At 38.4% G+C, this 25,693-nt stretch overlaps 1 protein-coding gene across 1 annotated transcript in view; it reads right to left on the bottom strand.

The window, feature by feature from the left end:
- Positions 1-25,693, bottom strand: part of LOC143030789 (uncharacterized) — a 64,351-nt gene that overhangs the window by 33,679 nt on the left and 4,979 nt on the right. Inside the window, exons 2-5 of the mRNA XM_076194006.1 lie at positions 19,756-19,812; positions 10,005-10,200; positions 8,308-8,345; positions 1,952-2,071 (exon numbers count right to left, since the gene is read on the bottom strand). Of these exons, the coding sequence (XP_076050121.1) occupies positions 1,952-2,071; positions 8,308-8,345; positions 10,005-10,200; positions 19,756-19,807 (406 nt within the window). The 5' untranslated portion in view covers positions 19,808-19,812. The remainder of the gene's footprint in view (positions 1-1,951; positions 2,072-8,307; positions 8,346-10,004; positions 10,201-19,755; positions 19,813-25,693) is intronic.

Below are 25,693 nucleotides of genomic sequence, written 5' to 3'. Positions count from 1 at the left end.
TATTGATAATAACTGATGATAACTTGGACCTTTATATTGTACAGTGGAAACCCCCATCTTAGTCAGGCATCTTTGGGGTAGACACTAAGGCCAAGCATTTTTATCTTTTGCCTGCCTTTACCCAGATGTGCCTTGGCATGGCTAAGTAGATACACATAAGATTTTAATGTATGGGTAGTGTGCATGTGGTAGGAGGGTACCGAACTGGTTTTTTTGTGTGTGTGCTTTCTAAATACGGCATCAGGTGAGCTTGACAGGGTTCGTACGTATAATACATTACATGAAGCTTTGCTTCCAGCAACATTTTTCATGTCCACCCCACAGCTTGATCTCAGGTTACTCTAGAAGCAAGTGTCCTACCTCTTAACCACCAAGAGCTCCAGTAAATGTGGAATGCTTCATGATTTTGTGTGCCATCCTCATGCAAAGATCATTTTGATATTTCTGTATCACTCCAATTTTAGTACTGAATATGCACTGTCAAAACAGGCACTTACTGATCATGTTTAAAATATATGAACTGGATGAGTGAATTGTATCCAGGCTCCTTTGAACAGCTATCTTATTCAATGCCTTACCACCTGCAGATCATAATACTGTTCTGGCCATAATACACCAGCAATGGATACCTATAAATGGTAGTCCTGTAGAAAAAATATTAAAGAGAATTATGCCCCTACTACTGGTCTTTAACCCCCTCCATATGACGATGTCAGCATCATGAAGCACAAGTGAGTATATGAGAATGCTGGTGTTGGCATTTAGATTATATTCATTTTGTAGTTGCAGGTGAGTGATCCTCATATTCTGTGGTTACTAACATTCAGGATGAAAGAGAACAAGTAATATAGCTGTAACTTTATATTTCACAATGCACGTATTGTGATGCCTCATCAAATCATCATACATCAGGCAGCCGATGCTGTGCAGATAGAAGAATTATGAAAGGGATGGAAGTTCTCGATAGAGACGACCTATTAAAATGGGGCAAAAGAGAAACAAGAGGACACGAAAAAAAACAAAGAAAGACAGTTACAGAAGAGACCTAAAAAAAAAAATAGCTTCCCACACAGTGATCGATGTCTGGAACAAACTGAACAGAGAAACAGTAAATGCCAGAACTATACACAATTTCAAGAATAAACTGGATGTGGAGAGATACAAAAATTGGTCACTATGAGCATAGCTCCCATCCTGTAAAATACAACTAGGTAAATACAAGAATTTTACTAGTATTGAAGAGGTTAAATTCCATGAATAACCTCACCTTCATTTTTCGAAGGTGCAGCTCTGAGAAGCCTCAGTCTTCATGCTAGACTTGAAATCCCTATCATCTTTGACTATTTCTCCTTCACTCTTTCCTTTGAGGATAGTTAACAATTGGTAACTACTTTCCTTCACCTCCTCCCATTAGACAGTGATATAAAAAAGACCTATTTTAATACATGACACTTCAATATTTCTTCCCTGAGAGAACTATCGAAGGGTTTAAACCCATTCAACTCCGATGACAAGATGTCTTGTCATTTGGTCAAATAAAACAAAAAATCATAAAACACCAAAATGTTTGATCAAACAGCACCAGAAAAATATGACGTCAGTCCTCGCTTCGCTCACGAGCGAAGCGAGGATTGACGTCATATTTTTCTGGTGTTTGATCAAACATTTTGGTGTTTTATGATTTTTTGTTTTATTTGACCAAATGACAAGACATCTTGTCATCGGAGTTGAATGGGTTAAGGACTGCTGTTGGATACTGTTGGTATATGGGTTTTTATTTAGTGAAAATTTAAGCAGCAGTTATTATTATTTGACAACAAGTAAGGACTGAACAGACAGACCTATATAGAATCCAGAGCACTAACACAATGCATGACCCCACAACACCCCCATGTACACAAGGAGCTAAATGTATTTTGTAAGACTGGTTTTTGAACTTTCAAATACTTACCATACTGGCATGTAGAACTACTGAAACCATTAGATTTCATTGTCTTCACATACAGAAATATATCAGAGAGGCAAACAACTTTGCTGTTTTCTTCACCAATATAGTATGCTAATTGCAGACCTGAAAAGGGTAAGAAGAGTCAATGGCATGAATCTACTAAAAGTACTTTTACTTACCAAAGGCTACAGGAAAGAGTACAACCCACAATCAATCAATCCACTACCCCAGGTCATTCTTGCAAGAGTACAACAGCCCATAGATAATCAACAGCAGCCTCCACTTTGGCTCATACTCAAGGAGGATATGATGTGCTTCTGGCTGGACAGGGTGAGAGAGGGGCAATATAGAATGGGGTGTTCAGTATCTTCTCTGTGATGATTGGAGCTAGAGCAATTTGAATCACCCAGATAGCCTCCCTTAAAAATGATAATAACAAATAGATAAAATTGATAAATGGATAAATGAATAAACAAATTCCTCCACACAAATATGAAGCACTTGGAGCAACACAACACAAAAATGCTGGTACCATCACCAAAAAAATATCATAAACAAACATTTATCTAAAACAAGTTGTAAATCCAAAACACCAGAAACAGGAAAGTAATAAAAAAAAAAAGAAAAAAAAAAAAGAAAGACAAAGCAAGACACAGAGGCTACCTTATCCTTCACCAACAAACGACTGAAAAACTACAACTCCACCATCTTATTACATCACACAAGCACAACCAAATGAATGCAACGGAAGACTACACCAGCAGCATAATTCTCAAACATCTATGACAGCCTACTATTTTCACCACACAATACATCTATACAAAATACATGTACTCATTCAGATCATAAAAGAAGCATTTCAAGAGACCACCAAGTTTCCTACTATTTCAAACCCCTCCAGACATTAGCCTATAAGAACCATACTAGCACAACAATATTCAAGTTACTTTCAACATTAAAACTGTATACTAAGGTTTTTTTTCCCTCTTACAAGGGAGGTAGCCGAGTCAAAAGGTAAGTACCCTCTCGCAACCCTTTCCACTCCCATCTACTGCCCTTTCATTCCTCTCATCTTAGCTCCTCATGGATGACAGGTCATCACTGTCTGCTCACTGTCCTGGGCCAGAAGTAATGCAGCAGGACACAGCACATCCACAGCAAGGCCACTTCATTTAAATGGCAATCCCCCCTCCATTCCCTCATGCAGAAAAAAAAAAGGAGAAATCCCTTCGGCCTGCATCAAAATATTCATACATAACCACTCCCTACCCTCATCCTCCATCCCCTCCCTTCCTTGCATCACAGTATCACCTATATACATCATTCACCATTCACTTCTATCTCCTGACTTCTCCCTCCCTTGCTCAACAGACATTTCCCTCTTGCTCAATTTTCACCTTTCACCACATCCATCCATCTCATCCTCTGCCTTCCACACCTCTTTAACTAATCTTTCTTCACTCATTCTTTCCATGTGTTCAAACCATCCCAATATTCTTTCATCAGCCCTATCAGCCATCTCCTTTTCCATCCCTGTTCTCCTCACTTCCTTGTTTCCCACTCTATCCAACCTTGTAACCTCTACCATACTTCTCAGACATTTAATCTCAAACACATTTAAACTTTTCCTCTCTGCCTCTCTTAAATTCCAGGTCTCTACCCTATACAGTACTATGGGCACAATTACCCCTTCATATAACTTCCTCTTGATATTCAAAAAAGTCATTAATCTATAAGTATTAGTATATTGAAGATTTCAGGTCCATTTCATGATTGTATTCATGGAGAAACTGTCATGTACCGCCCAAGTCTGCCGCTCCTTTTTTTTTTTTTTTTTTTTTCTTGTTCCTGCAGATGACGGTGACCTGGATCCGTGCAGTAAGCAATTATCATCCCGTCAACAATCGACCTGACCTCTCACCTCTCACCTGACCCCCACAAGATGTGATGCTCACACGTGACCCCAATTCCTACGTGAGGTCGCAGTTAGTGGGTGTCGTGTCGTATCTCATTGCAAAAATATTTATATATATATATATATATGTATATTTACCTATAGTCAGCGCAACGAGAAGTGACCGTTAAGGCGGGGTTAGGAGATTTCCCGGTGTTGCCACATCTCCACAGATAACACGGCCCGCACGGCTCACACTGAATGCAGTGTGAGGGGGGCGGGGCTAGAGAATAGATGTAGCAGCAACGTCGCTCTCCAGTGCTCATATGTCATGTCTGACTCGAGGAAACGAATACTTTGTATAGAAAACGTTGCTTTGATTTTTACCTCAGTGGTGGTGTGTGACAAAAAATTATAATATAATTATATGTGTCAACATTATAAAAATATAAAATAAAATTATAAAATAAAATAAAATTATAGAATAATTATATGTGGCAACACAGGGGGACTCCCAGTGCTCCGCCCTATCGGCCATTTCTCAATGCAATGAGTATAGTTGTATTTTACGGGAAGGGGAGCTATGCTCGTGGTGTCCCATCTTCATATCTCATTTTATCTAAACTATTTTGCAATTCATGTATTGTTTTTGCACACACCACTTTCTCATCTAACTTGTTCCAACTGTCTATTACTCTGTGAGGAAAGCTGTTCTTTTTCACATCTCTTCTGTAGCTGTCTTTCTTGATTTTCTTTCCGTGCCCTCTTGTATTTCTATCATCCCATTTTATCAGATTCTCTCTATGAATAATTTCTATGCCTTTCATGATTCTGTAAATAGCTATCAACTTTCCTCTCTCTCTTCTTTGCTCTAGTGTCTGTAGTTCAAGTTTTGCTAGTCTCTCTTCATGTATGTATGTGTGTGTGTGTGTATACATATATATGTGTATTTACCTAGTTTTTACCTAGTTGTATTTTGCAGGAAGGGGAGCTATGCTCGTGTTGTCCCGCCATTGTATCTCTCAGTGTCTAGTTTGCTTTTAAACTCGTGAATGGTTTTTGCGCACACTATTTCATTATCCAGTTTGTTCCAAGTGTCTAAAACTCTATGTGGAAAACTGTTTTTCTGTGTGTGTGTACATATGTATGTATATATGTATATATGTGTACATATGTGTGTATATGTGTATGTATCATACTAACATGTAACAAAAAAATAAAAATAAAAATAATTCTTTCCTTAAAGGGAGAGCAATTCCCCATAAGCTTTGTTTCACGCTCTCCCTTTACAACAAGTAATTTTGTAAAAATTTTGTATATATGTATATATAAATTGTATTATATTTTGTTGAATAAACCTTAATTAACTATTAACTCTTTGCATCCATTCCCAAATACCTTTTTCTCATGACATTTTTTCAATCTTCCAAGGCATTTACTTGCTTCTCTCAGCCTACAATTTACTTCCACCTCCACTCCTCCCTCTCTTGCCACATGCAACTCCAAGTACCCAAAGTTATCCACTTCTTCCAGCCTCTAACTCACTGCCCATCTCTTCTTTTATACATCTCACCACCTTCTACCTACATTTACACTAAACTTTCTCCTATTGCATACCTTCCCAAACTTCATCACTAAATGCCTTAATCCCCCCTCCGACCCTGCCACAAGTGCAATGTTATCAACAAACAATAACTGCCTCACCTCCCACTTTTCTCTATTTTCTATAATCATCTCCAGTCCCCTGCCCATTAACCTCGCCTTTACCTCTTGCACCACCCCATCCATGTACACATTGAACAACCATGGCGACATGACATGTCTCTATCACAGTCCCACCTTTACCTCAAAGCACTCACTCACTTTCTCCATTTCCCATTCTAACTCAGACTCTACTACTCTTGTAAAACTCTTGACTGCTGCTGCCCTTAACAGCTATCCCCCAATCCCATATATCTGCAAAACTTCCCACAGTGTCTTCCTATCTAACCTGTCAAAAGTCATTTCCAAATTCTTAGAGGCACAAAAATATATATATATATATATATATATATATATATATATACGGTATATATATATATATATATATATATATATATATATATATATATATAGTGTATATATATATATATATATTTATATATATATATTTGTATATATATATATATATATATATATTACCTTTGCTACAGCTTTCTTGCAAATTTGCCTTACCACAAAAATTTAGTCCATGCATCCTCTACCTTTCCTAACCCCACACTGCTCACCAATTACTCCCTCTGTTCCCTATTCCTCTCAGTTAAAAGCCATCCATATGCCTTCCCAAACTTCATTCAACAAACTGATCCCTCTGAAATTACACTCATATTTGTCCCCTTTTCCCTAGATTATATAGGTGCTCTTCCAAACCTCTGACATTCTACCCTCCCTTCGACACACAAAAACAACCACACCAACCAGTTTACTATTATTGTACCTCCATTCTTCAGATATTCTGCATGACACCCATTTAACAGAGGTGCCTTACCTGTTCTCGTCATTTTCAAAACTACTTACACCTCATCTTATCTCATTTCTTCTCCAATGTTCTCTCCTATCATCATCATTTTCTTAGTGCCTCCTATTAGTACCAGCAATCCTTCCCTATTCTCTACATTTAGCAACTCTTTAAAATACTCAGCCCATCTTCCACTTACCACCTCCTCTTCTCTTAACACCTGTTCATTTGTGCCTTTTACCTTTTCTTCTCTATTTAACTCACCTCCCCTTTCTTTCTTTAACTTCCTTCCATAACATCTTTTTACTATACTTTCTGTGTGGAAGTTGCCCTCACTGGCAATGTATATATTCCAACCCATCAGCATCGACATGTCGGTGCCTCTGAGTGTCCCCACGGACCGAATACCTGGCAGTCATCGGCTGCCCTGAGGTCATGACCCGGCCTTATCTGGTTGGACAAAGCGGCACCCTGGGGGCCAATCCGCCATGTCGAGTAAAACAAAGCAAGTCTCCTGGAACACCTGCAGCCCCAAGCTGTGCTGAATGTCTCCCAAAGGAGAGTTAACGTGAGAGTCATGACCTGATCCCAGTGAATGTGAAGGTCACTGGGGGTTCACCATGAACAGACAGACTCAGGAACTGAGGGAGCAATCTCCTGCTATGTCCCACACCATGACACTGATGACCATAGGAGCACCCTTGATGAGTATTTTGCCACCTCCCACACTACCCGTTAAGGACCCATGTCATGCATCAACTGACTTATCACCATGGAGCACACATTTCAAGCATCAACTCTGCCATTGTCTCACATATTGCCTCAAGAACTGAGGAAGCAATCTCCCACCACCTCCCAAGCTTTTACCCATTCTCAGGTGCCCAACAAATAAAAAATTCAAACTTTTTTAGAGTTTGCTTTCAGCCAGGCCCACATCCCCTACATTCCTGACACTTAGAAATGTTTCTGTCATACTACCCCATTTTACATCTGCTCTTCTATTTGCCTCTTTTATCTTTTGTTTTGCTTCTTTTTTTTTTCTTCTTTGTACCCCTCATATGTTTCTCTCATCCTACTTTGCAGCCAGACCCTGAATGCTCATTTCTTTCTCTTCTATTACTTTCTTCACTTCATCATCTCATCATTCACTATCCTTCCTTCTATTCTCTTCCATCCTCATTGTTTCACATACTATCTTTGCACACCTTGTCACTTCCTCCTTGAAACACCCCCATTCTTCCTCCACTCCTACCTCTACTCTATCCTTCACCACCTCACACATTAAAACAATACCAATATAAAATAGGCCTGGCCATGAATAACAACCATCACACAAAAAACACATAGCACATCTTATACTGCCACCACCCTTACCTTACCCAGACAACAACACAGCATTTCTTCCTGGAGTAACTTCTGGGCCAATCCAATGGCTACCATCTGTTACTTGAGAACATTGGGTCTCCTGCAAGAGATGGGTAGTGAATTGATTTATTTAGATTTCTAGTTACAGAATAGTAAATGAGAACTCAACTGGATATTCAAGGTGATTTAGACAGACTAGATCAATCATCTCAAAAGTGGCTCATGAAATTTAACCCAAGTGTAAAATTATGCACATATATAAATATAATGCCAAGTACTGTATGACTACAAGTTATTAAAAAAAAATAACCAAAGTGGAGTATGATTTGTGTGTGTGTGTATTCATCACTATCAATCTAAGCATTATATTTTTTGTCTCAGAGAAAGCAAAAGCAAATGAGGTAACTTGGACCATCCTTTACTCTATCAATCACACTGGATAGAGTGTTGCTTTTATCATTAAACATAAATCACATATGAATCAGGTCTTTCCTTTGTCTGATATACATGACATAATGATGTTCAGTACCTCGAAATCTTTATTAGCTTCCAAGATTTTCTTCTACATACCAAATTACACAAAATCTGAAGAAGATAGCTCACCAATGTTCCCAGATTCTGAAGAACCTCTCCTCTTCCTCCTGCAAATATAACATATCAAAGAAAAATGGATAGATCATTTAATATAATAACAATTGTTGCCTCAACTTTCACTGACTGGAAATCTGTATCCCCACAGTGGCTGGCAAAATTTTTTGACCTCCTGCCCCCATAGATCTCTCTGGGAATAAGATTTGGACTGTTGTCTGTTGCATTATTGTGAGATTTTCTGTGTCACTAATTTCTAGAAGCAGGAGGGGAGTAGTCTCCACTTGTTAGCTTTCTATATGTGAAAATGTGGAGGAAATGATGTTAAATTTCAAAAAGGCCTTGGGCTTGGTTCAGAGACTGTCAGCCTGTCAGGGCAGCACCATCAGATGGAGATAAGGGGGTTGATAGGTTTTGATAATGGGTGCTGTCGATCTTGCAAGAGTGCTACCGGCGGATATCAGGTAAGCAATTTAGCTTCAGCCCCAGAAGATCTTACATTGCAAGTTAGGTTTCAGGTAACCAGCAATATCTTAGCCTGGGCCGATGCTTCCTTGAAAACTTCCCTCTCTACCATAAGCTTGGAGATCCCTTCCTTGTGCTTTAGTGAACCCTTGAAAAACCTTAGGAATAATTTTGGTTCACCTCTGAATCTATCAATGTTACTCTTTTCAAAGTTCCTTTCTGTCTCTCTTCACTTTCTAGGGGGGCAATGACTGGTACACCTAGGTCGTCTCTTAATCCAACACTTGCCAACCGCCACTTGTCCAGACATTTGGACCCAAGACATAAAACACCACCAATTCCTGAAGTGGATTGTCCTGGGCCCAAACGTCCACACAAGTGGCAGTTGGCAAATGTTGGATTAAGAGACCTATGTGGTGCTCCTGCAAGATGGACAACAGAGCTGCCAATTTTCAAAACCTATCAATCCTTTCACCTCCATCAGGAGGTGTCTCACTGAAAAGTTCACACTCAGTTTCAGGACTGGCCTCAAGACCTCTTTCTATCACCTTCAACAGAAATGTTCATATCTTTTCCCTCATGGAGAGCTGATAACCAGTGACTGTTCCCCTCCTACCACTTTCAGCCAATGACATAGAAACTTTCCCACACCAATACAACACAGATAACAGTCCCAAGTGTATTCCCAAAGAAACCAAAGAAATCTGTGTGAGGGCCTAAGTACCATTGTTAGCCACTGTGGGATTGCAGGTTTTCTACTTGGTGAATGTTAAGGCAAAAATCATTGCATTATCATTCTATTTCTAGTGTAAACATTCCTGGCTATTTGGCTATTTCTTGTTTTTACCTTGTTTTAGTAGTACCCTCTTTCTCCATTTATTCCAAGACTTCTTTCTAGCATATCTAGCCATCACACAGCCTCGGTTAAGTTGATCACTTTCCTTTTTTTTTTTTTTTTTTTTTCACACATTTATTCACACTCAAGTTGTAAAGGAATAGAAAGCTTCCCACTTCTCAGTGCTAGCTATATCCATGAATTCTTCCCAGTTGGCTTCTTCAAAGAAGTTTCTCAAACCCAAGAAGTCAATTTCCCAAAATTGAGTCTGCCTTGCATGAATAACTCATTTCTCAACTCTGACACCTATCCTCCAAGTGAAATTCAAGTGGTACATGGTCACTTTTACCTATACTGCAACAATATATCAGAATAAATTGAATTCTAGAAATCTGGCAGGAAATGGTCTTACCTCTTCAGTAGATCACTTTTATACTCTTCCTGAGAACCTTCCACCTTCATTGTATCTGGCGCTGACTTGGGATGTGTTGAAAGAGGTACCTCAAAAAGGTGACTGTCCCAAGTATGATTTAGATGTTGAACTGTTATTCTACTTGAGGCTTCCAAACTAGCCATCAAGGGATAGTGTCCACAGGAGTACAGGATTACTGTAATGTAAATACCATGTCAGACAAAAGAAAGCTGAAAGTATAATAATCAATATGGAACCAATGCCATATGAATCTAATTTGGTAATTTATTCGCAACATATTGAACCTCGGCAGATATAAATAAAAGATCAGTTTAATCTGGAAATACATCAATTAATCCATGGCTTCAGGTCTCTCTTTCAGGAGACCCACAGCTCCCAGTAACAGGCAATAGACACATGATTGTCCCACAAATCACTTGATGAAGAGATATTGTTTGTTGTCTATTAAGGCTAGAGTAGGTTAATGTAGAATGTCTTCAAAGTCTTCTATGTGGTGATTGTACGTAGAATAATTTGCTTCTGTATCCAGACCTTTGCTGCATTGACATTGTTTTAAAGCTAGATGATAACCTGAACACAGTCATGCTAGTGTGATTTAATACAGGAGGGATTTCTTTGTATAGCTGTCTAGGTAAGTTTGTTAGAGTAGGGAATTTGGTGGTCAGTATTTGAGTGCTTGTTCTGTGATCTGAGTATGATTTTTTTATGACTGTGGTAAACGGTAGATGTTTGTGTAGTATAATCTGCCTTCTTTCAAGTGGTTGTAGTTGTGCTGAGTGTCTATCATTTTCATATGCTGTTCTGTAGGGAGGATTTTGGTTTTTGTATGTAGATATTCTGTGGGGATGGTTTCAGAGCACCCTATTGTTAGTCTAAATACATTATTTTGTGTGGTTTAGAAGTTATCAATGATTCCTTGGTAGCAATGAGATATGTTGGGCAAGTGTAGTCAAGTAAGGTTCTTATTTACTGCCTGCAGACTGTAACTATTTTTTTTTCTTTTGATTAAAATCTGTGCTTGCTACTGACCTTAGCATGTTTATGTTTATTTTCACTATAAGGGCATGTGAGTATAAGAAATTAGACACAGGTTGGCTTGTGTCCAAAGGAAGGGATTGGTCATTCAATTTTACTATTGGATATTTCTTTTATTCATGGTTGTTTGAGGCAAGTAACATCACATCTAATTTATGTTAAATAATAATAATGATGATGATGATGATGATGATGATGATGATGATGATGATGATGATGATGATGATGATGATGATGATGATGATGATGATGATGATGATGATGATGATAAAATGTTAATGCCAATAATGATAATAGAAATAATAGTAATAAAAACAATAACAATGATAACAATGATAATAATAATAATAATAATAATAATAATAATAATAATAATAATAATAATAATAAAAATAATAATAATAATATTATTAATAATAATAATATTAATAATAATATTATTAATAATAATAAATAACAATAATAACAATAATAACAATAATAACAATAATAACAATAATAACAATAATAATAATAATAATAATAATAATAATAATAATAATAATAATAATAATAATAATAATAATAATAATAATAATAACAATAATAATTAAAAAAATAAAAAAATTGGGTGTTCTCATTAACTGCTTTGTAGTGTTTGTGCTGAGTTCTAGCTTAGTGAGGGATACCTGACTCCATAAGTAATACCATCCCGGCAGTGTTGCCGCAAATCCGGAATTCGTCTGCTAGCTGCATGGCGGGAACACCAGTCGGACGTGATTACGTCAAACATCCGGCGATGCTCTTTTGAATCGGAAATTCCGGATAAATTAGTTTCTCGTCAATTTCTAAAAAAGTAAAGCTTGAATAAATATAAAGAGAATATATACGTGTATTTTTTAATATATCCACACCATTACCATTGCATTTTGTGTTTATTTATGTTGTCAGTAAAGTTTACAGAGGTGTAATGCTTGAGCCACTCGCACAGGAAGACCACTTTCGGGCCAGATTTTATGCGAACTCGAGCTTTCCAAAGGAACTCACTACATTCTTTGATGAATCTGATGACACAGAAAGTGATGATGTACACAACAGTGACGATGACAGCGAAGTAAGTGATGAAAATGATTCAGAACATGATGAAGGAAATGAAGAATCTAATACATATGTGGAAAGCGAGGATTTGTTCATAAGTAACGACGGCAGTGATGAAAATCACGCTTAAGTTTAACCATACAGTGCCAGACAATATTATTATCATTTTTCATTACGTTAGAGAGAAAAGTGATGAAGAAAATGAAGATAATAAGATATAATATCTAAGTCTGTGAGCACAAACTGATTTATACCGACTTCTAACTGTTTATATGCTCATAAGTGACGATTGCAGGGCAAGGCAAGGGGAAAGCATGCATGCATATGCTGTTGCCTAATTCCTAAGAACAGATAGTCTGATAATAGAGTTAAAAATATATATCAAAGCTACATCTCGACGAAGAGGAATGTTTAAGGCTGTTACATTACAGGCTTATACGTACTGTTCACTACGTAACTTTGACAAGCGCTATGGTTTTTTCTCAAAATCATTATTGAAGAGAGAAACATATGCCACTAAAACAAATAAGTTATCCATTTGAAATGTCGTTTTCTATTATGATCTACTCTATGGCTAAGAAAACTGTATGAGACATTATTAGTGTTTCTTTTCTGTGTTTAATCAAAGAGTGTTCGTGAGACACTGGGTTATTTTGTTCAAGAAATACTGTGACACTGGTTAGAAGAGAATTGTGAGGACAGATGTATTACAAAAGACAAAGTCACTCCCAGGCAAGCCCTTATTATCGACATTCTATTGGCTAAGGTTTACCCAATCATAATAAACGGAGGATGAATTTTGCTATCTGGCAATCCTAAAGTTGCCATGTAGTCCATTCCGGATATGCTCACCCGGATTTGCGGCAACACTGCATCCCGGTGCACGCCACAATGTCGAAACGACAGAATGTCGACTGCGACAAAATGTCGAAACTTCAGATATCGATGTGATTATGTCGTAGACCCAGGACCGGTGCACGACACAATGTCGAAAGACAGAACATCGAAACGACAGAATGTCGAAATGACACAATACAATACAAAGAAAACATGGCAGAATTAAAAGTCTTCGTTGCTCAAAAAGGAGGAAGAAACTTTCTTGACTGTACATAAAGTAAATATTCTAATTTCAAAATCAATTCTTGAACTACATTCATTCGAATACAATACAAAGAAAACATGGCAGAAGTCTTCGTTGCTCAAAAAGGAGGAAATAAAAATTCATACGAAGATTTTCTTTATACAAAAAACAAGTGTGTTAAGGAAAAAATATACTGGCGCTGCGAGGACCGTGCCTGTTCGGGAAAAGGTGTATCTGTTGATGATGTGATAGTAACTACAAAAGCTCACAATATACATGGGGACCAAATCCTGCAAGGTTTTGAGGTCCAGCAATCGATGTCCAGTATTAGGCGCATCGCCAAAGAAACTTTGGAAGGGACGTCGCGGATAATATGCCAAGAACTCTCCAGCCATCTTCCAGAAGAGGTTTGTGGATATCTTTGGCTTTCGTTCCCCCATCTCAAGAGCCTTTCATGAGCTTATTTCAGATATGCCTCCTGAATGTGACCCTTTCATAAATTACACACACCAGAAAAATATGCATCGGATACTATAAGTACCAGTCGACGAAACCAGTACATCCTGCCTCGCCATTTCTCTGCGTCGTGGATCATGGACAAAGCCGTTTTCCACCGGCGGGGGTATGGAGTGTATAATTATTACCGTGTAATCCAGAAAGAAGAACCGAAAACGACAAACCACCTTGAAGTATGGCATCGGCGCTTTCAAGTAGTCGTTGGCAAGGCTCACCCAAGTATCTGCGAGTTTATAAATCGTCTACAAGATGAACAAGCCCACATAGAAACTGTCCTCTCGCAGCTCATTGCTGGACATGAGCCATCTAAACCAAGGAAGTCAGTTAGATCAACGAATAAACGGATATCGCGCATCATTTATCAACGTGAGGGCCGATCCATTCAGGATTAATATGTTGAAGGTCTAATTTGTAATATTACATATTGATTTTTTCTGATATGATCCATTTGTACCAATACTTGTATATTCAAATATATGTATAAATAAATGTGAAAAGAACTTTACATATAAAATAGATTATCAAATAAACATAAAACTTTGTGTCATTTCACCACCAACTGGAATAAATCATTCAATCATTGATGTGTCTCCGTTCAATCATTGAATATGTCTTCGATAGAATAATGTCCATAGAAATAAACGTTAAATTTTGTTTTGTGTGATTCCATTATCAACTGCAATAAGGCAATCGCAGTTCACTGTGCTTTCATTAATAGTCCTTTGATTAATTTAATTGCAATTGAACTGGTATGAGTGACTGTTGTTTAAGTTGTTTTATCTTCATTGCTATGTTAAGAAGAAAATCATGCCTGGCGGCCATAATGGGTCGAGTGATTTGAGAAATATCGATCTTTATTGCCGAGTTAGATTTTCTTTAAAACAACATTCATCTTCAAACAACCTCTTTTAGTCATGATTGGTCAAGTGCCACTAATATAAAAGGCACACGTGACCGAATAATCAGTGAAATGCATATTCTGACATTATCTATTATCTCCAAAGGTAATTTTGGGTCAAGGCGAATTCACCGACAACAATTCATCCACACGCTCAATTCATCAATCTACACAATTCATCAAAAAAGAAAAAGAAAAATATTCCAATTTGAAATATATAACTAGTTTGTGTTTTCATTCTTGATTTAGCATACTTTTATCTTTGATAATGAAATATTTTCTTTCATAGACTTTATTTAAGATACTACAAAAACAAGGTAGAATATCTTTTCGTATTTATTAAGAATAGTTCAAATTCTCTAATGATAGAACTATTGAAAATGACAAATTAGTATAAACTAAACTTAAAACTATATATTGGTTGCCATATGATGGACATCTTTCTACAATGTTTTTTATCCGTTCAGAAGAGTCGCGATATTTTATTTCTTTGTGGTTGAGATGAAGTAACAGCCAAGTAATGATCGACTTTGACTTTATTATAGTTTTGTTCTTTCTTCAGGCAGTCGAAAAAAAACTCCAAATATTAGGGTGGTGTCCAATAACCTGTGTCTCAAATGTCCTATGCCATCCTTCGAGCGAATTATTTGGTTTTTGTAAAGAATGTAAAAAGGTTTTCGTAAACATCACCAATTATAATGAAAACATTGAAAATGGGAATTACTGATGTAGGGTCGATATATTGTCGTCAGGTTATCTGGGACTGACTTAAACTCCGATGACAAGATGTCTTGTCATTTGGTCAAATAAAACAAAAAATCATAAAACACCAAAATGTTTGATCAAACACCAGAAAAATATGACGCGCGAGCGAAGCGAGGACTGACGTCATATTTTTCTGGTGTTTGATCAAACATTTTGGTGTTTTATGATTTTTTGTTTTATTTGACCAAATGACAAGACATCTTGTCATCGGAGTTTAATGGGTTAAGGAATGGAGACCCAGAGAATGTACTAGACGTGAGCAGAACCTCCCACAGACAGTTCAGACAGTCGCGGACGGTTCAGTCAGTCCCGGATAACCTGACGACAATATATCGACCCAACATCAGTAATTCTCATTTTCTATGTTTTCGCTATAATTGGTGATATTATCATTGTTGTTGAGATTTATCTATATTTTTATTCATCAGTTGTTTTCATTTTTTACATCATTATTTCTATCATTACAATTGGTGTCGATATTTTTCTTGTTAATTCATTACTAAACACTATGTGACCTTTCGCAGTGAGCAAGTTGATACCAGAGACCGCCAGATTTTGTAATTCTTGCCGGAAAATAAATACTTTTTTTGGGCAAGTTTTATAAGCTTACAGAGAAGTATCGTTGTACATTATTGTGTTTGAAATACAAGTCAATTAATTTCATGATTGCAAACGGCATATAGCATTGTTTGAGCCTCTATTTATAATCACAGATGATATTCGTAAAACAGCCTATAATTGTATCAAGCCAAGCAATTTGTCATTTTCTACCGACTTCAATGGACGTATACTGATATATACTTTCATTTGAATGCACCAATCATTAGGGAAATCCATGTAATGTATCGGAAATATAATTTTGGATCGAAAACTTATTTTTTTCGATACGATAAACTTTGTCTCCCTCTTATTTTTTCTTGAATCTGACGTGCAGATTGCCACGGCACACGTATAATTAGTCATATCTGTTTGAAAATAGCTCCCAGCAGATCTAAGAGGCTATTTTTTTTTTTTTTTTTTTTTTTACAAAAATTTTGTTAACTTCGTACGTCCGCCACCACTGTTGTTTTTATTCCATTATCTTCATATACAGGACGTGACAGTGATATCCATTATTTTTCAACACTCGGATAAAATGCACAAACCGAAATCAATATCCTCTTATTTTTACTGCTCATAGTTACTTCAGTAAAAATAATTAAAAAATAATAACCTATTTTTAGTTTTACCTTATAATCAAATTAACAAAGCCTTATCACACACAAGTAAGTAAAAATTGTAACATTATGAGTCATGTTTTTAATTTTGAATACATTTATGCAGCAATTTATGGCGTATCTTTTTTTTTTTAATATTGGTTTCCAAATTAGCTGAGTCACCCCTTTGCCTTGTGAATTCCGAGACAATTGAAAATTCTAGCGCTAATAGGAATCTACGAGCCTGACTGCGAAAGGTCCCATTCATCAGTAGTTCTCATTTTCCATGTTTTCATTATAATTGGTGATGTTTACGAAAACCCTTTCACATTCTTTAGCAAAAAACAAATAATTCACTTGAAGGATGGCATAGGACATTTGAGACACAGGTTGCTGGACACCACCCTAATATTGGGAGGTTTTTCGACTGCCTGAAGAAAGAACAAAATTATAATGAAGTCAAAGTCGATTATTACTTGGCTGGTACTTCATCTCAACCACAAAGAAAGAAATATCGTGACTCTTCTGAACGGATAAAAAACATTGTAGAAAGATGTCCTTCATATAGCAACGTCGTTGATGATTTGCGGGCAATAGCCCATAATCTAGCTTTCTAATTTTAAGTAAACCAATTTATAGTTTTAAGTTTAGTTTATACTAATTTGTCATTTTCAATAGTTCTGTCATTAAATGTTTTAACTATTCTTGATAAATACTACATACGTACATATACCAAGGCTTTTTACCCCTTACAAGGGAGGTAGCCAAAAAGGAAAAGGCATAAAATCATTCCAATCCATTCCATCCCTGAATACACTCCACACCCCTCCACCCTCCCTCTCATCTGAGCACCTCCTGGATGACGGGTCATCCCTGCACCTTGTCCACTGCCCTGGGTCAGAAGCAGTGTCACAAGACACAACACATCCACAGCAAGGCAGCTTTATTAAATCGGCAACCCCCCCCCTCTCCGTCCACCCATGCATAAAAGGAGAAGACGGGGAGAAATCCCTTCGGGCTGTGTCAAATTTTGCTCACACATACTACCTCACCCCAAGGACACGAGGAATTTTTTTCTACATATCAGTGGGTTGTTCAAACATTCAAAAACTCAAACTTTTGTTTAAAAATCATAGAACTAGTTATCATATAATAAATGGTACATCAAAATATGACTCTTATTGGTAATTGTGTTACTTATAAAATATTGTACCATAAAAGATACGTTTTTACGGCGAAGAAAAAAAAAACTGTACGCTAAAGTTTCAGCTTTCTTTTAGCGATAATATATATATAAAAAAAGGAATTTTTATATCTTACTGAATATGTTAGGGCATGGGGGCCTTATATACATTCAAGAACAAAAAAAAAAAAAAAAACTAGAACCAACATTTTGTCAAAGTTTGACAAGTATATCTTGCTATGAAAGTCTGCACACGCCCGAGAAAAATGTATGCCCCGGTATGGCAACACTCCCATTCTACACGACAGTGTAGAAAACGCTGCCTCCAAGGTAGTCAAAAACAACCTGCCTACACGCAGGGACGTCCTCACTCACTTGAGGGCAGGGATGATCTTCTCGGAAGCGAATTCCAGTGTGTCCAGTCTTGGTAATGTCCGATTTTCAAAAGAGGCATTGAGTCTGTATTGATCCATCAAATGGAATAAGACATCCTGTTTGAGCAAAGGGCACCAGAACACTGCCTATTACACCACTTATGAGATTTGCTTCATCCAAGAGGGTGGCGCCATCAGGGCACAATGCCCTATCATGAATACAACTCTAAGGTTAGTCTTCATTCATGTTGAAGGTATGTAGCAAGAGACTACCAGCACAGATGAAGAAGAAGAAAAACACAATTTGATAAGTACAAGTATTGTTGACGTCATCCGGTCAGGGAAGATAACGAATGACGTCTACTTAACAAAGTCAATCCAGTTCTCGCTAAATCTCTTGCACTGGGATGAGAGGTCTTCAAAGTTTCACTGGATCCCCAGTCATGTTGGGATCCTAGGGAACACTATTGCGAATACTGCTGCCAAGGCAGCGACGTGGTTCAGCAAAGCCACACAGTCCCTGGCACCCACGATCACATAGATCAAGGGAGTTAGCATCAAGGAAGCCATATTGATGGCCAGGGCTGGCCAGAGCAGCAACGCTTCAGAATCAGCGCTGTGATACTACCTTGTCACTCACTAGGTACAAGGCAGCCCACCTGCCTTGTACCTGGTAAAAGGGTAGAATCTATCTTCCACAGGATCTGCCTTGGGTGTTGTTGTGTGTGGCAAGTATTCCACGTGGGGAGAGACAGTTATGAATGCTGCAAACTTTGTGGGGCCGGCCGCAGAGAAACAGTTCCCCCCACTACTACTACTACTACCTGCTAAAATGCAGAGCCACAGCCACTCTTCACCCAGTTCTTAGCCCGCCACTCACTCACTTCAGCAGGGCGGCACGGCATCTCACTATTCAACACGTCATGGAAGACTGCATTATACACAATCATGCGCGCAAACAACACAACATACACTCCGTAAAGGATTTGTGGGAAAACCCCGTTTTGGCCGTGGCATTCCTTGGGGAGGGAGACGGGACTGCTCGGACAGACAGACAGTCTAGGGAAGAACAACAACAACAACAACAAGAACAACCTGAGGCGGCGTCAGGTGGAGGATGTGTCCCCAAGAAGGTGAGGGTTACCTCCGAGAGGTAACCCTCAGCTTCTTGGGGACACATCCTCCACCTGACGCCGCCTCTGGTTGTTCTTGTTGTTGTTCCCTAGACTGTCTGTCCGAGCAGTCCTCCCGTCTCCCCAAGGAATGCCACGGCCAAAACGGGGTTTTCCCACAAATCCTTTACGGAGTGTATGTTGTGTTGTTGGCGCGCATGATTGTGTATAGTGTAGTCTTCCATGACGTGTTGAATGGTATGGGGTGAAGTGTTACATCCTGGGCAGTTGTCCACAATCCGGTCAACCTGAGGTTGAGGGGTGTCCTTCCTGATCTCCTCTGAATATCGCTACTCCTAACAGTGATATCATGTAGACACCACCACCTGTTTCATGTATGAACTGTTCTGGACTGCTGCAAGGCTGAGGCCCGAATGGGTGACAGCCCCGCAAACCTTAAATAATAACAAGAATAAATAAAAACACTCCTTACTTATTGTAATCCTTGACAAGCCACATCTCAGGAGGTAATCCATGGTGCCCATCTACCCTGAAAATTAGATAAATACAAATTTTAGCTTTTATATTTAAATCTGTCAGTTAACTGTAATCGTTTTTTTTTTTTTATCTATCATTATCATTATTTTTGATAAGCCAAACAGTCTCAATTAACTGTGGGAAGACTTTACATCTAACTGTGCTTACCCCTCTCACAGATAATGGTACTTCATATTTTCTGGTCGATATTCATGGGGCACAGTAACGATACATTCACATACCTAAGTCCCTTTCCCCTTTGAAAATGGGGTGACCCTTTCATGACATACACCCATATGTTGTCCCTTTATACCTCGCCTCCCCGTCCCTGGCTTACTCCCCTGATCAAAAGCATTACAACAAGACACAACACATTCACCTCAAACGGTGTTTACTTTGCCAAAGCTGCTGGAATATGTCATTTTCAGACAAGATGCCCAAGCTAAAACCAAAAGCTAATTCAAAACTAATTATGATGGAGAAAAAGACAGGACCTTATAAATGTAGCTCCTTCTATGCATATTACCATTATGTAAGTAAAATACATACATGCATTAACACAACTCTTGGCAATTTCTTAAGCTTTTTCTCAAGGGTGGCGAATATTCTGTATAAAAGAGAGAGATGGGTGGATTGTATTTACCTAGTTATAGTATACAAAGTCGGAGCCGTGCTCAGTGTCCAGTTTCCTTGCCTCCGTTCATAAATGATAATAATAAATTCGTTTGTGGTGCTGGCTTAAATTATATTTTCAGCCAGTTTTTTCCCATATGTCTAGCCTACACTTGTAGGTGAAAAGTTATACTGAATAACGCCTTTGGCAAGGAACTTTACAAACTGCAGTACTACTGTGGAAACTGGGGTATATATGAGACTTCATAGGAAAATTACAAATGGTCCAGTCCTTATTAACCCATTAAACTCCGATGACAAGATGTCTTGTCATTTGGTCAAATAAAAAAATAAAAAATCATAATAAAACAACAAAATGTTTGATGATCAAACATTTTGTTGTTTTATTATGATTTTTTTTTTTATTTGACCAAATGACAAGACATCTTGTCATCGGAGTTTAATGGGTTAAAGAAACAATAAGCAAAAATCCAAGTTTGGTCACATTAATCAATCAAATCAGCCATCCTGAGTCAACAGCTGAACAATTAAAGGCCTCATTCATAGCATCCCATGATTCACACGACCGCGCCAACCTCTGCCACGTCACTCCTGCAAACTCCCCTCAGCTTGTCGTAGTTTGCACAACGACCGAAAAACAATCTCCTGCCGCGCATCTCCAACATATGCATATACTCGTAGATATATGTTTGGATAAATACATATATTCTATATTTGCTATATATCTCTTAAGCTCATCATTTGTATATTGTATGTAAATCTAGAATTTTAAAATAACTTATTGGATGCATAAACATCATGTAGGATTCAAGTTTATATCTATATACATATGCATATATACATACATACATACGCATATACATATGTATGTGCGTATATGCGTAAATGCATATATGCGTATATATGTATATGCATATTCATGTATATGCCTATATGAATATGCCTATATATGTATATATAGGCATATACATATATAGGCATATACATATATACGCATTTACGCATATACACACACACGCATATACACACATACGCACATACACACATACGCATATACACGCATACGCATAAACACACACGCATATACACACATACGCATATACACACGCATGTACACACACGCATACACACATATACGCATATACACACGCATATACACACACGCATACACACATGCATATACGCACATACACACATACGCATATACACACATACATGTATACATATATATACCAAGGCTTCTTCCCCCTTACAAGGGAGGTAGCCAAAAAGGGAAAGGCATAAAATCATTCTCACCCATTTCATCCCTGAATACACTCCACACCCCTCCACCCTCCCTCTTATCTGAGCACTTCCTGGATGACGGGTCATCCCTGCACCTTGTCCACTGCCCTGGATCAGAGGCAGTAACGCAAGACACAGCACATCCACAGCAAGGCCGCTTCATTAAATCGGCGACCCACCCCTCTCCGCCCCCCCCTTGCAAAAAAGGAGAGGACGGGGAGAAATCCCTTCGGGCTGCGTCAAATTTTGCTCACACATACTACCTCACCCCCACCCACCCCCGCCCACCCCCGCCCATTCCACCTCATGCAATCACAACATCATCCATATACAACAATTCTCCATTCATTCCTGTCTTCTGTCCTCTCCCGTCCTTCCTCAACAAACATTCCCCTCCTCCCCAAACCCCCCTTCACCCCATCCATCCACCTCATCCTAGGACGTCCCCTCATGTTCACTCCCTCCACATCTGCCTTCCATACCTCTTTTACTAGTCTTTCTTCACTCATTCTTTCCATGTGTCCAAACCATCCTAATATTCTTTCATCAACCCTATCTCCCAGCTCCTTTTCCACCCCTGTTCTCCTCCTCACCTCCTCGTTTCTCACTCTATCTAGCCTAGTAACCCCCATCATACTTCTCAGACACCTCATCTCAAACACATTCAAACTCCTTCTCTCTTCTTCTCTTATGTTCCATGTTTCTGCCCCATATAGTGGTGTTGGCACAAGCACTCTTTCATACAGTCTCCTCTTCGCATCCATTCCCAAATGTCTATTCCTCATTACACTCTTTAATCCACCAAGGCATTTACTCGCTTCTCTCAATCTACATTCTACCTCCACCTTCACTCCACCTTTTCCTGCCACATTTGCACCCAAGTATCTAAAACTATCCACTTCCTCCAGTCGCTCTCCCTTAATGCTCACTTCCAGTCTACTGCCACTTTCACCCCTTGTACATCTCATCACCTTACTTTTACCCACATTTATCTTTAGCTTTTTTCTATCACATACTCTCCTAAACCCTGCCACCAACTTCCTCGGTCCCTCCTCCGATCCTGCCACAAGCGCAGTGTCGTCCGCAAACAACAGCTGGCTCACCTCCCACTTTTCTCCATTTTCTTTAACCATCTCCAATCCCTTTCCCACTACCCTTGCATTTACCTCTCGCACCACCCCATCCATGTATAAGTTGAACAGCCAGGGCGACATAACACATCCTTGACGCAGTCCCACCTTTACCTCAAACCACTCACTCTCTCCATTTCCAATCCTGACACAAGCTCTACTACTCTCATAAAAACTCTTGATAGCTCCCAAAAGCTTTCCTCCTATCCCGTATATCTGCATAAATCCCACAGTGCCTTTCTGTCTACCCTATCGTAAGCCTTTTCCAGATCCATAAAAGCCCAGAAAACATCCTTCCCCTTTCCTATAGCTTTCTCACATATCTGTCTTACCACAAGGGTCTGATCTACACAACCTCTACCTGTCCTAAATCTACACTATTCCTCACCAATTACTCCTGTTCCTCTCCTAATCCTCTCAATCAAGATCCTCCCAGCCTTCCCAACTACACTCAACAAGCTAATCCCTCTGAAACTACTACATTCACACTTGTCCCCTTTTCCCTTGTAAAGAGGAATTATACAGGTACTCCTCCAGTCCTCCGGCACTCTACTCTCTCTCCAGCAAACATTAAATAACCTCACCAACCAGTCCACCATCACGGTACCTCCCTTTTTCAGACATTCTGCATGGCATCCATCCAGACCAGGTGCCTTACCTGCTTTCATCATCTTAACAACTGCCTTCACCTCATCCTTCCTTATTTCTCCTCCATTCTCCTCACTCATCACTCATTTTCTTCGCATTTCCCACTGCAGCTATCTTTCCTTCCCTATCCCCCTTCACATTTAGCAACTCTCTAAAATATTCTGCCCATCTTCCCCTTACTGCCTTCTCTTCCATTATCATCTCTCCATCTGCACCTTTAACCTTTTCTTCTCTACTTGATTCGCCTCATCTTCCTCTCTTAATTTCTTTCCAAAACATCTTATTATTACTTTCAAAATTTTCTCTCATACTCTTACCCCATTTCACATCTGCTCTCCTCTTTGCAACCTTTACCTTTTGCTTTACTTCTCTTTTCTTTTCTTTGTACGTCTCATATGACTCCCTTGTCCTATTTTGTAACCAATCTGTGAAAGCTCGCTTCTTCTCTTCTACAACCTTCTTTCTTTCCTCATCCCACCATTCACTACCCTTTCTTCTATTTCCCCCTGTCCTTCTTGTTCCACACACCATCCTTGCACACTTTATGACTCTCTCCTTGAACCATCCCCATTCCTCCTCCACACCCAACTCTACTCTATCCTTTACTCCATCCCACTCCTCCTTCAGCTTCTTTCCTTACTCCTTCTCATTTTCTTTTTCATTCAAAGAGTTCACTCTAAGAACCTCCCTACCTTTTGTCCCTTTCCTCTTTCTCCACCTATCCTCCACTCTCAACTTACCTTCCACCAAAGAATTATCTGATATTCCCCCACCCTCTCCCCTTAGCACATGTACATCCTTAACTCTTCCTATCATAATCCTATTTACCACTACAAAATCCATTAGCGCTCTATCTACCACCCTTCCCTCCACCACCCTCTCCCATGTGTACTTATGCTTGACTTTCTTGCGAAACACTGTATTTGCAATACATACACATATACATATACACACATACGCATTATATACGCATATACACACATACGCATATACATACATACGCATAAACACATACATATATACGCATATACGCATATACATATGTACATATACGCATATACATACGCATATACACACATACGCATTATATACGCATATACACACATACGCATATACATACATACGCATAAACACATACATATATACGCATATACATATGTACATATACGCATATACATACGCATATACACACATACGCATAAACACATATACATACATACGCATATACGTATATACATATATACATATACACATATATACACATGTAAATGCGTAAATACGTATATGCGTAAATGCGTATGTGTATATGCGTAAATGCGTATATGCGTGTGTATATATACACATATATATACATGTAAATGCGTAAATACGTATATGCGTAAATGCGTATATGTGTATATGCGTAAATGCGTAAGTGCGTATGTGTAATTGTGTATATATGTATATGCCTATATATGTATATGTGCATATATAGGCATATACACATATATGTATATACGCATATACGCATTTACGTATATAGGCATTTACGCATATACGTATTTACGCATATACACCCACTTATAAACGCACGCATATACACACATACGCATTTACGCATATACACACATACGCATTCACGCATATACACACATACGCATATGCACACATACGCATATACACACATACGCATATACACACATACGCATATACGCACATGCACATATACACACCTACGCATATGTGTATATGTGTGTATGTGTATGTGTATGTGTGTGTGTGTGTATGTTGTGTGCCTATGTGTGTGTGTGTATGTGTGTGTATGTGTGTATGTATGTGTATATATATGTATATGTATGTGTATGTGTATGTATGTGTATGTATGTGTATGTACGTGTATGTATGTGTGTGTATGTGTGTGCATGTGTGTCTATATGTATGTATGTATATATGTGTATATGTATGTGTATGTGTATGTGTGTGTATATGTATGTATATGTATATGTGTACGTGTATGTATGTGTATGTGTATGTATGTGTGTGTATGTGTGTGTATTTGTGTGCATGTGTATATATATGTATGTATATATGTGTATATGTATGTGTATGTGCGTGTATATGTATGTATATGTATGTGCATGTATGTGTATGTATGTGTATGTATGTGTATGTGTATGTATGTGTGTGTATGTATGTATATGTGTACGCATGTGTATGTAT

Source organism: Oratosquilla oratoria, chromosome 12, assembly GCF_046742065.1.
Source record: "Oratosquilla oratoria isolate Oo_2021 chromosome 12, ASM4674206v1, whole genome shotgun sequence".
Classification (NCBI taxonomy): Eukaryota; Metazoa; Arthropoda; class Malacostraca; order Stomatopoda; family Squillidae; genus Oratosquilla; species Oratosquilla oratoria.
The sequence above is the reverse complement of the archived record's forward strand: the minus strand, read 5'-3'. Positions and strand labels throughout refer to the sequence as shown.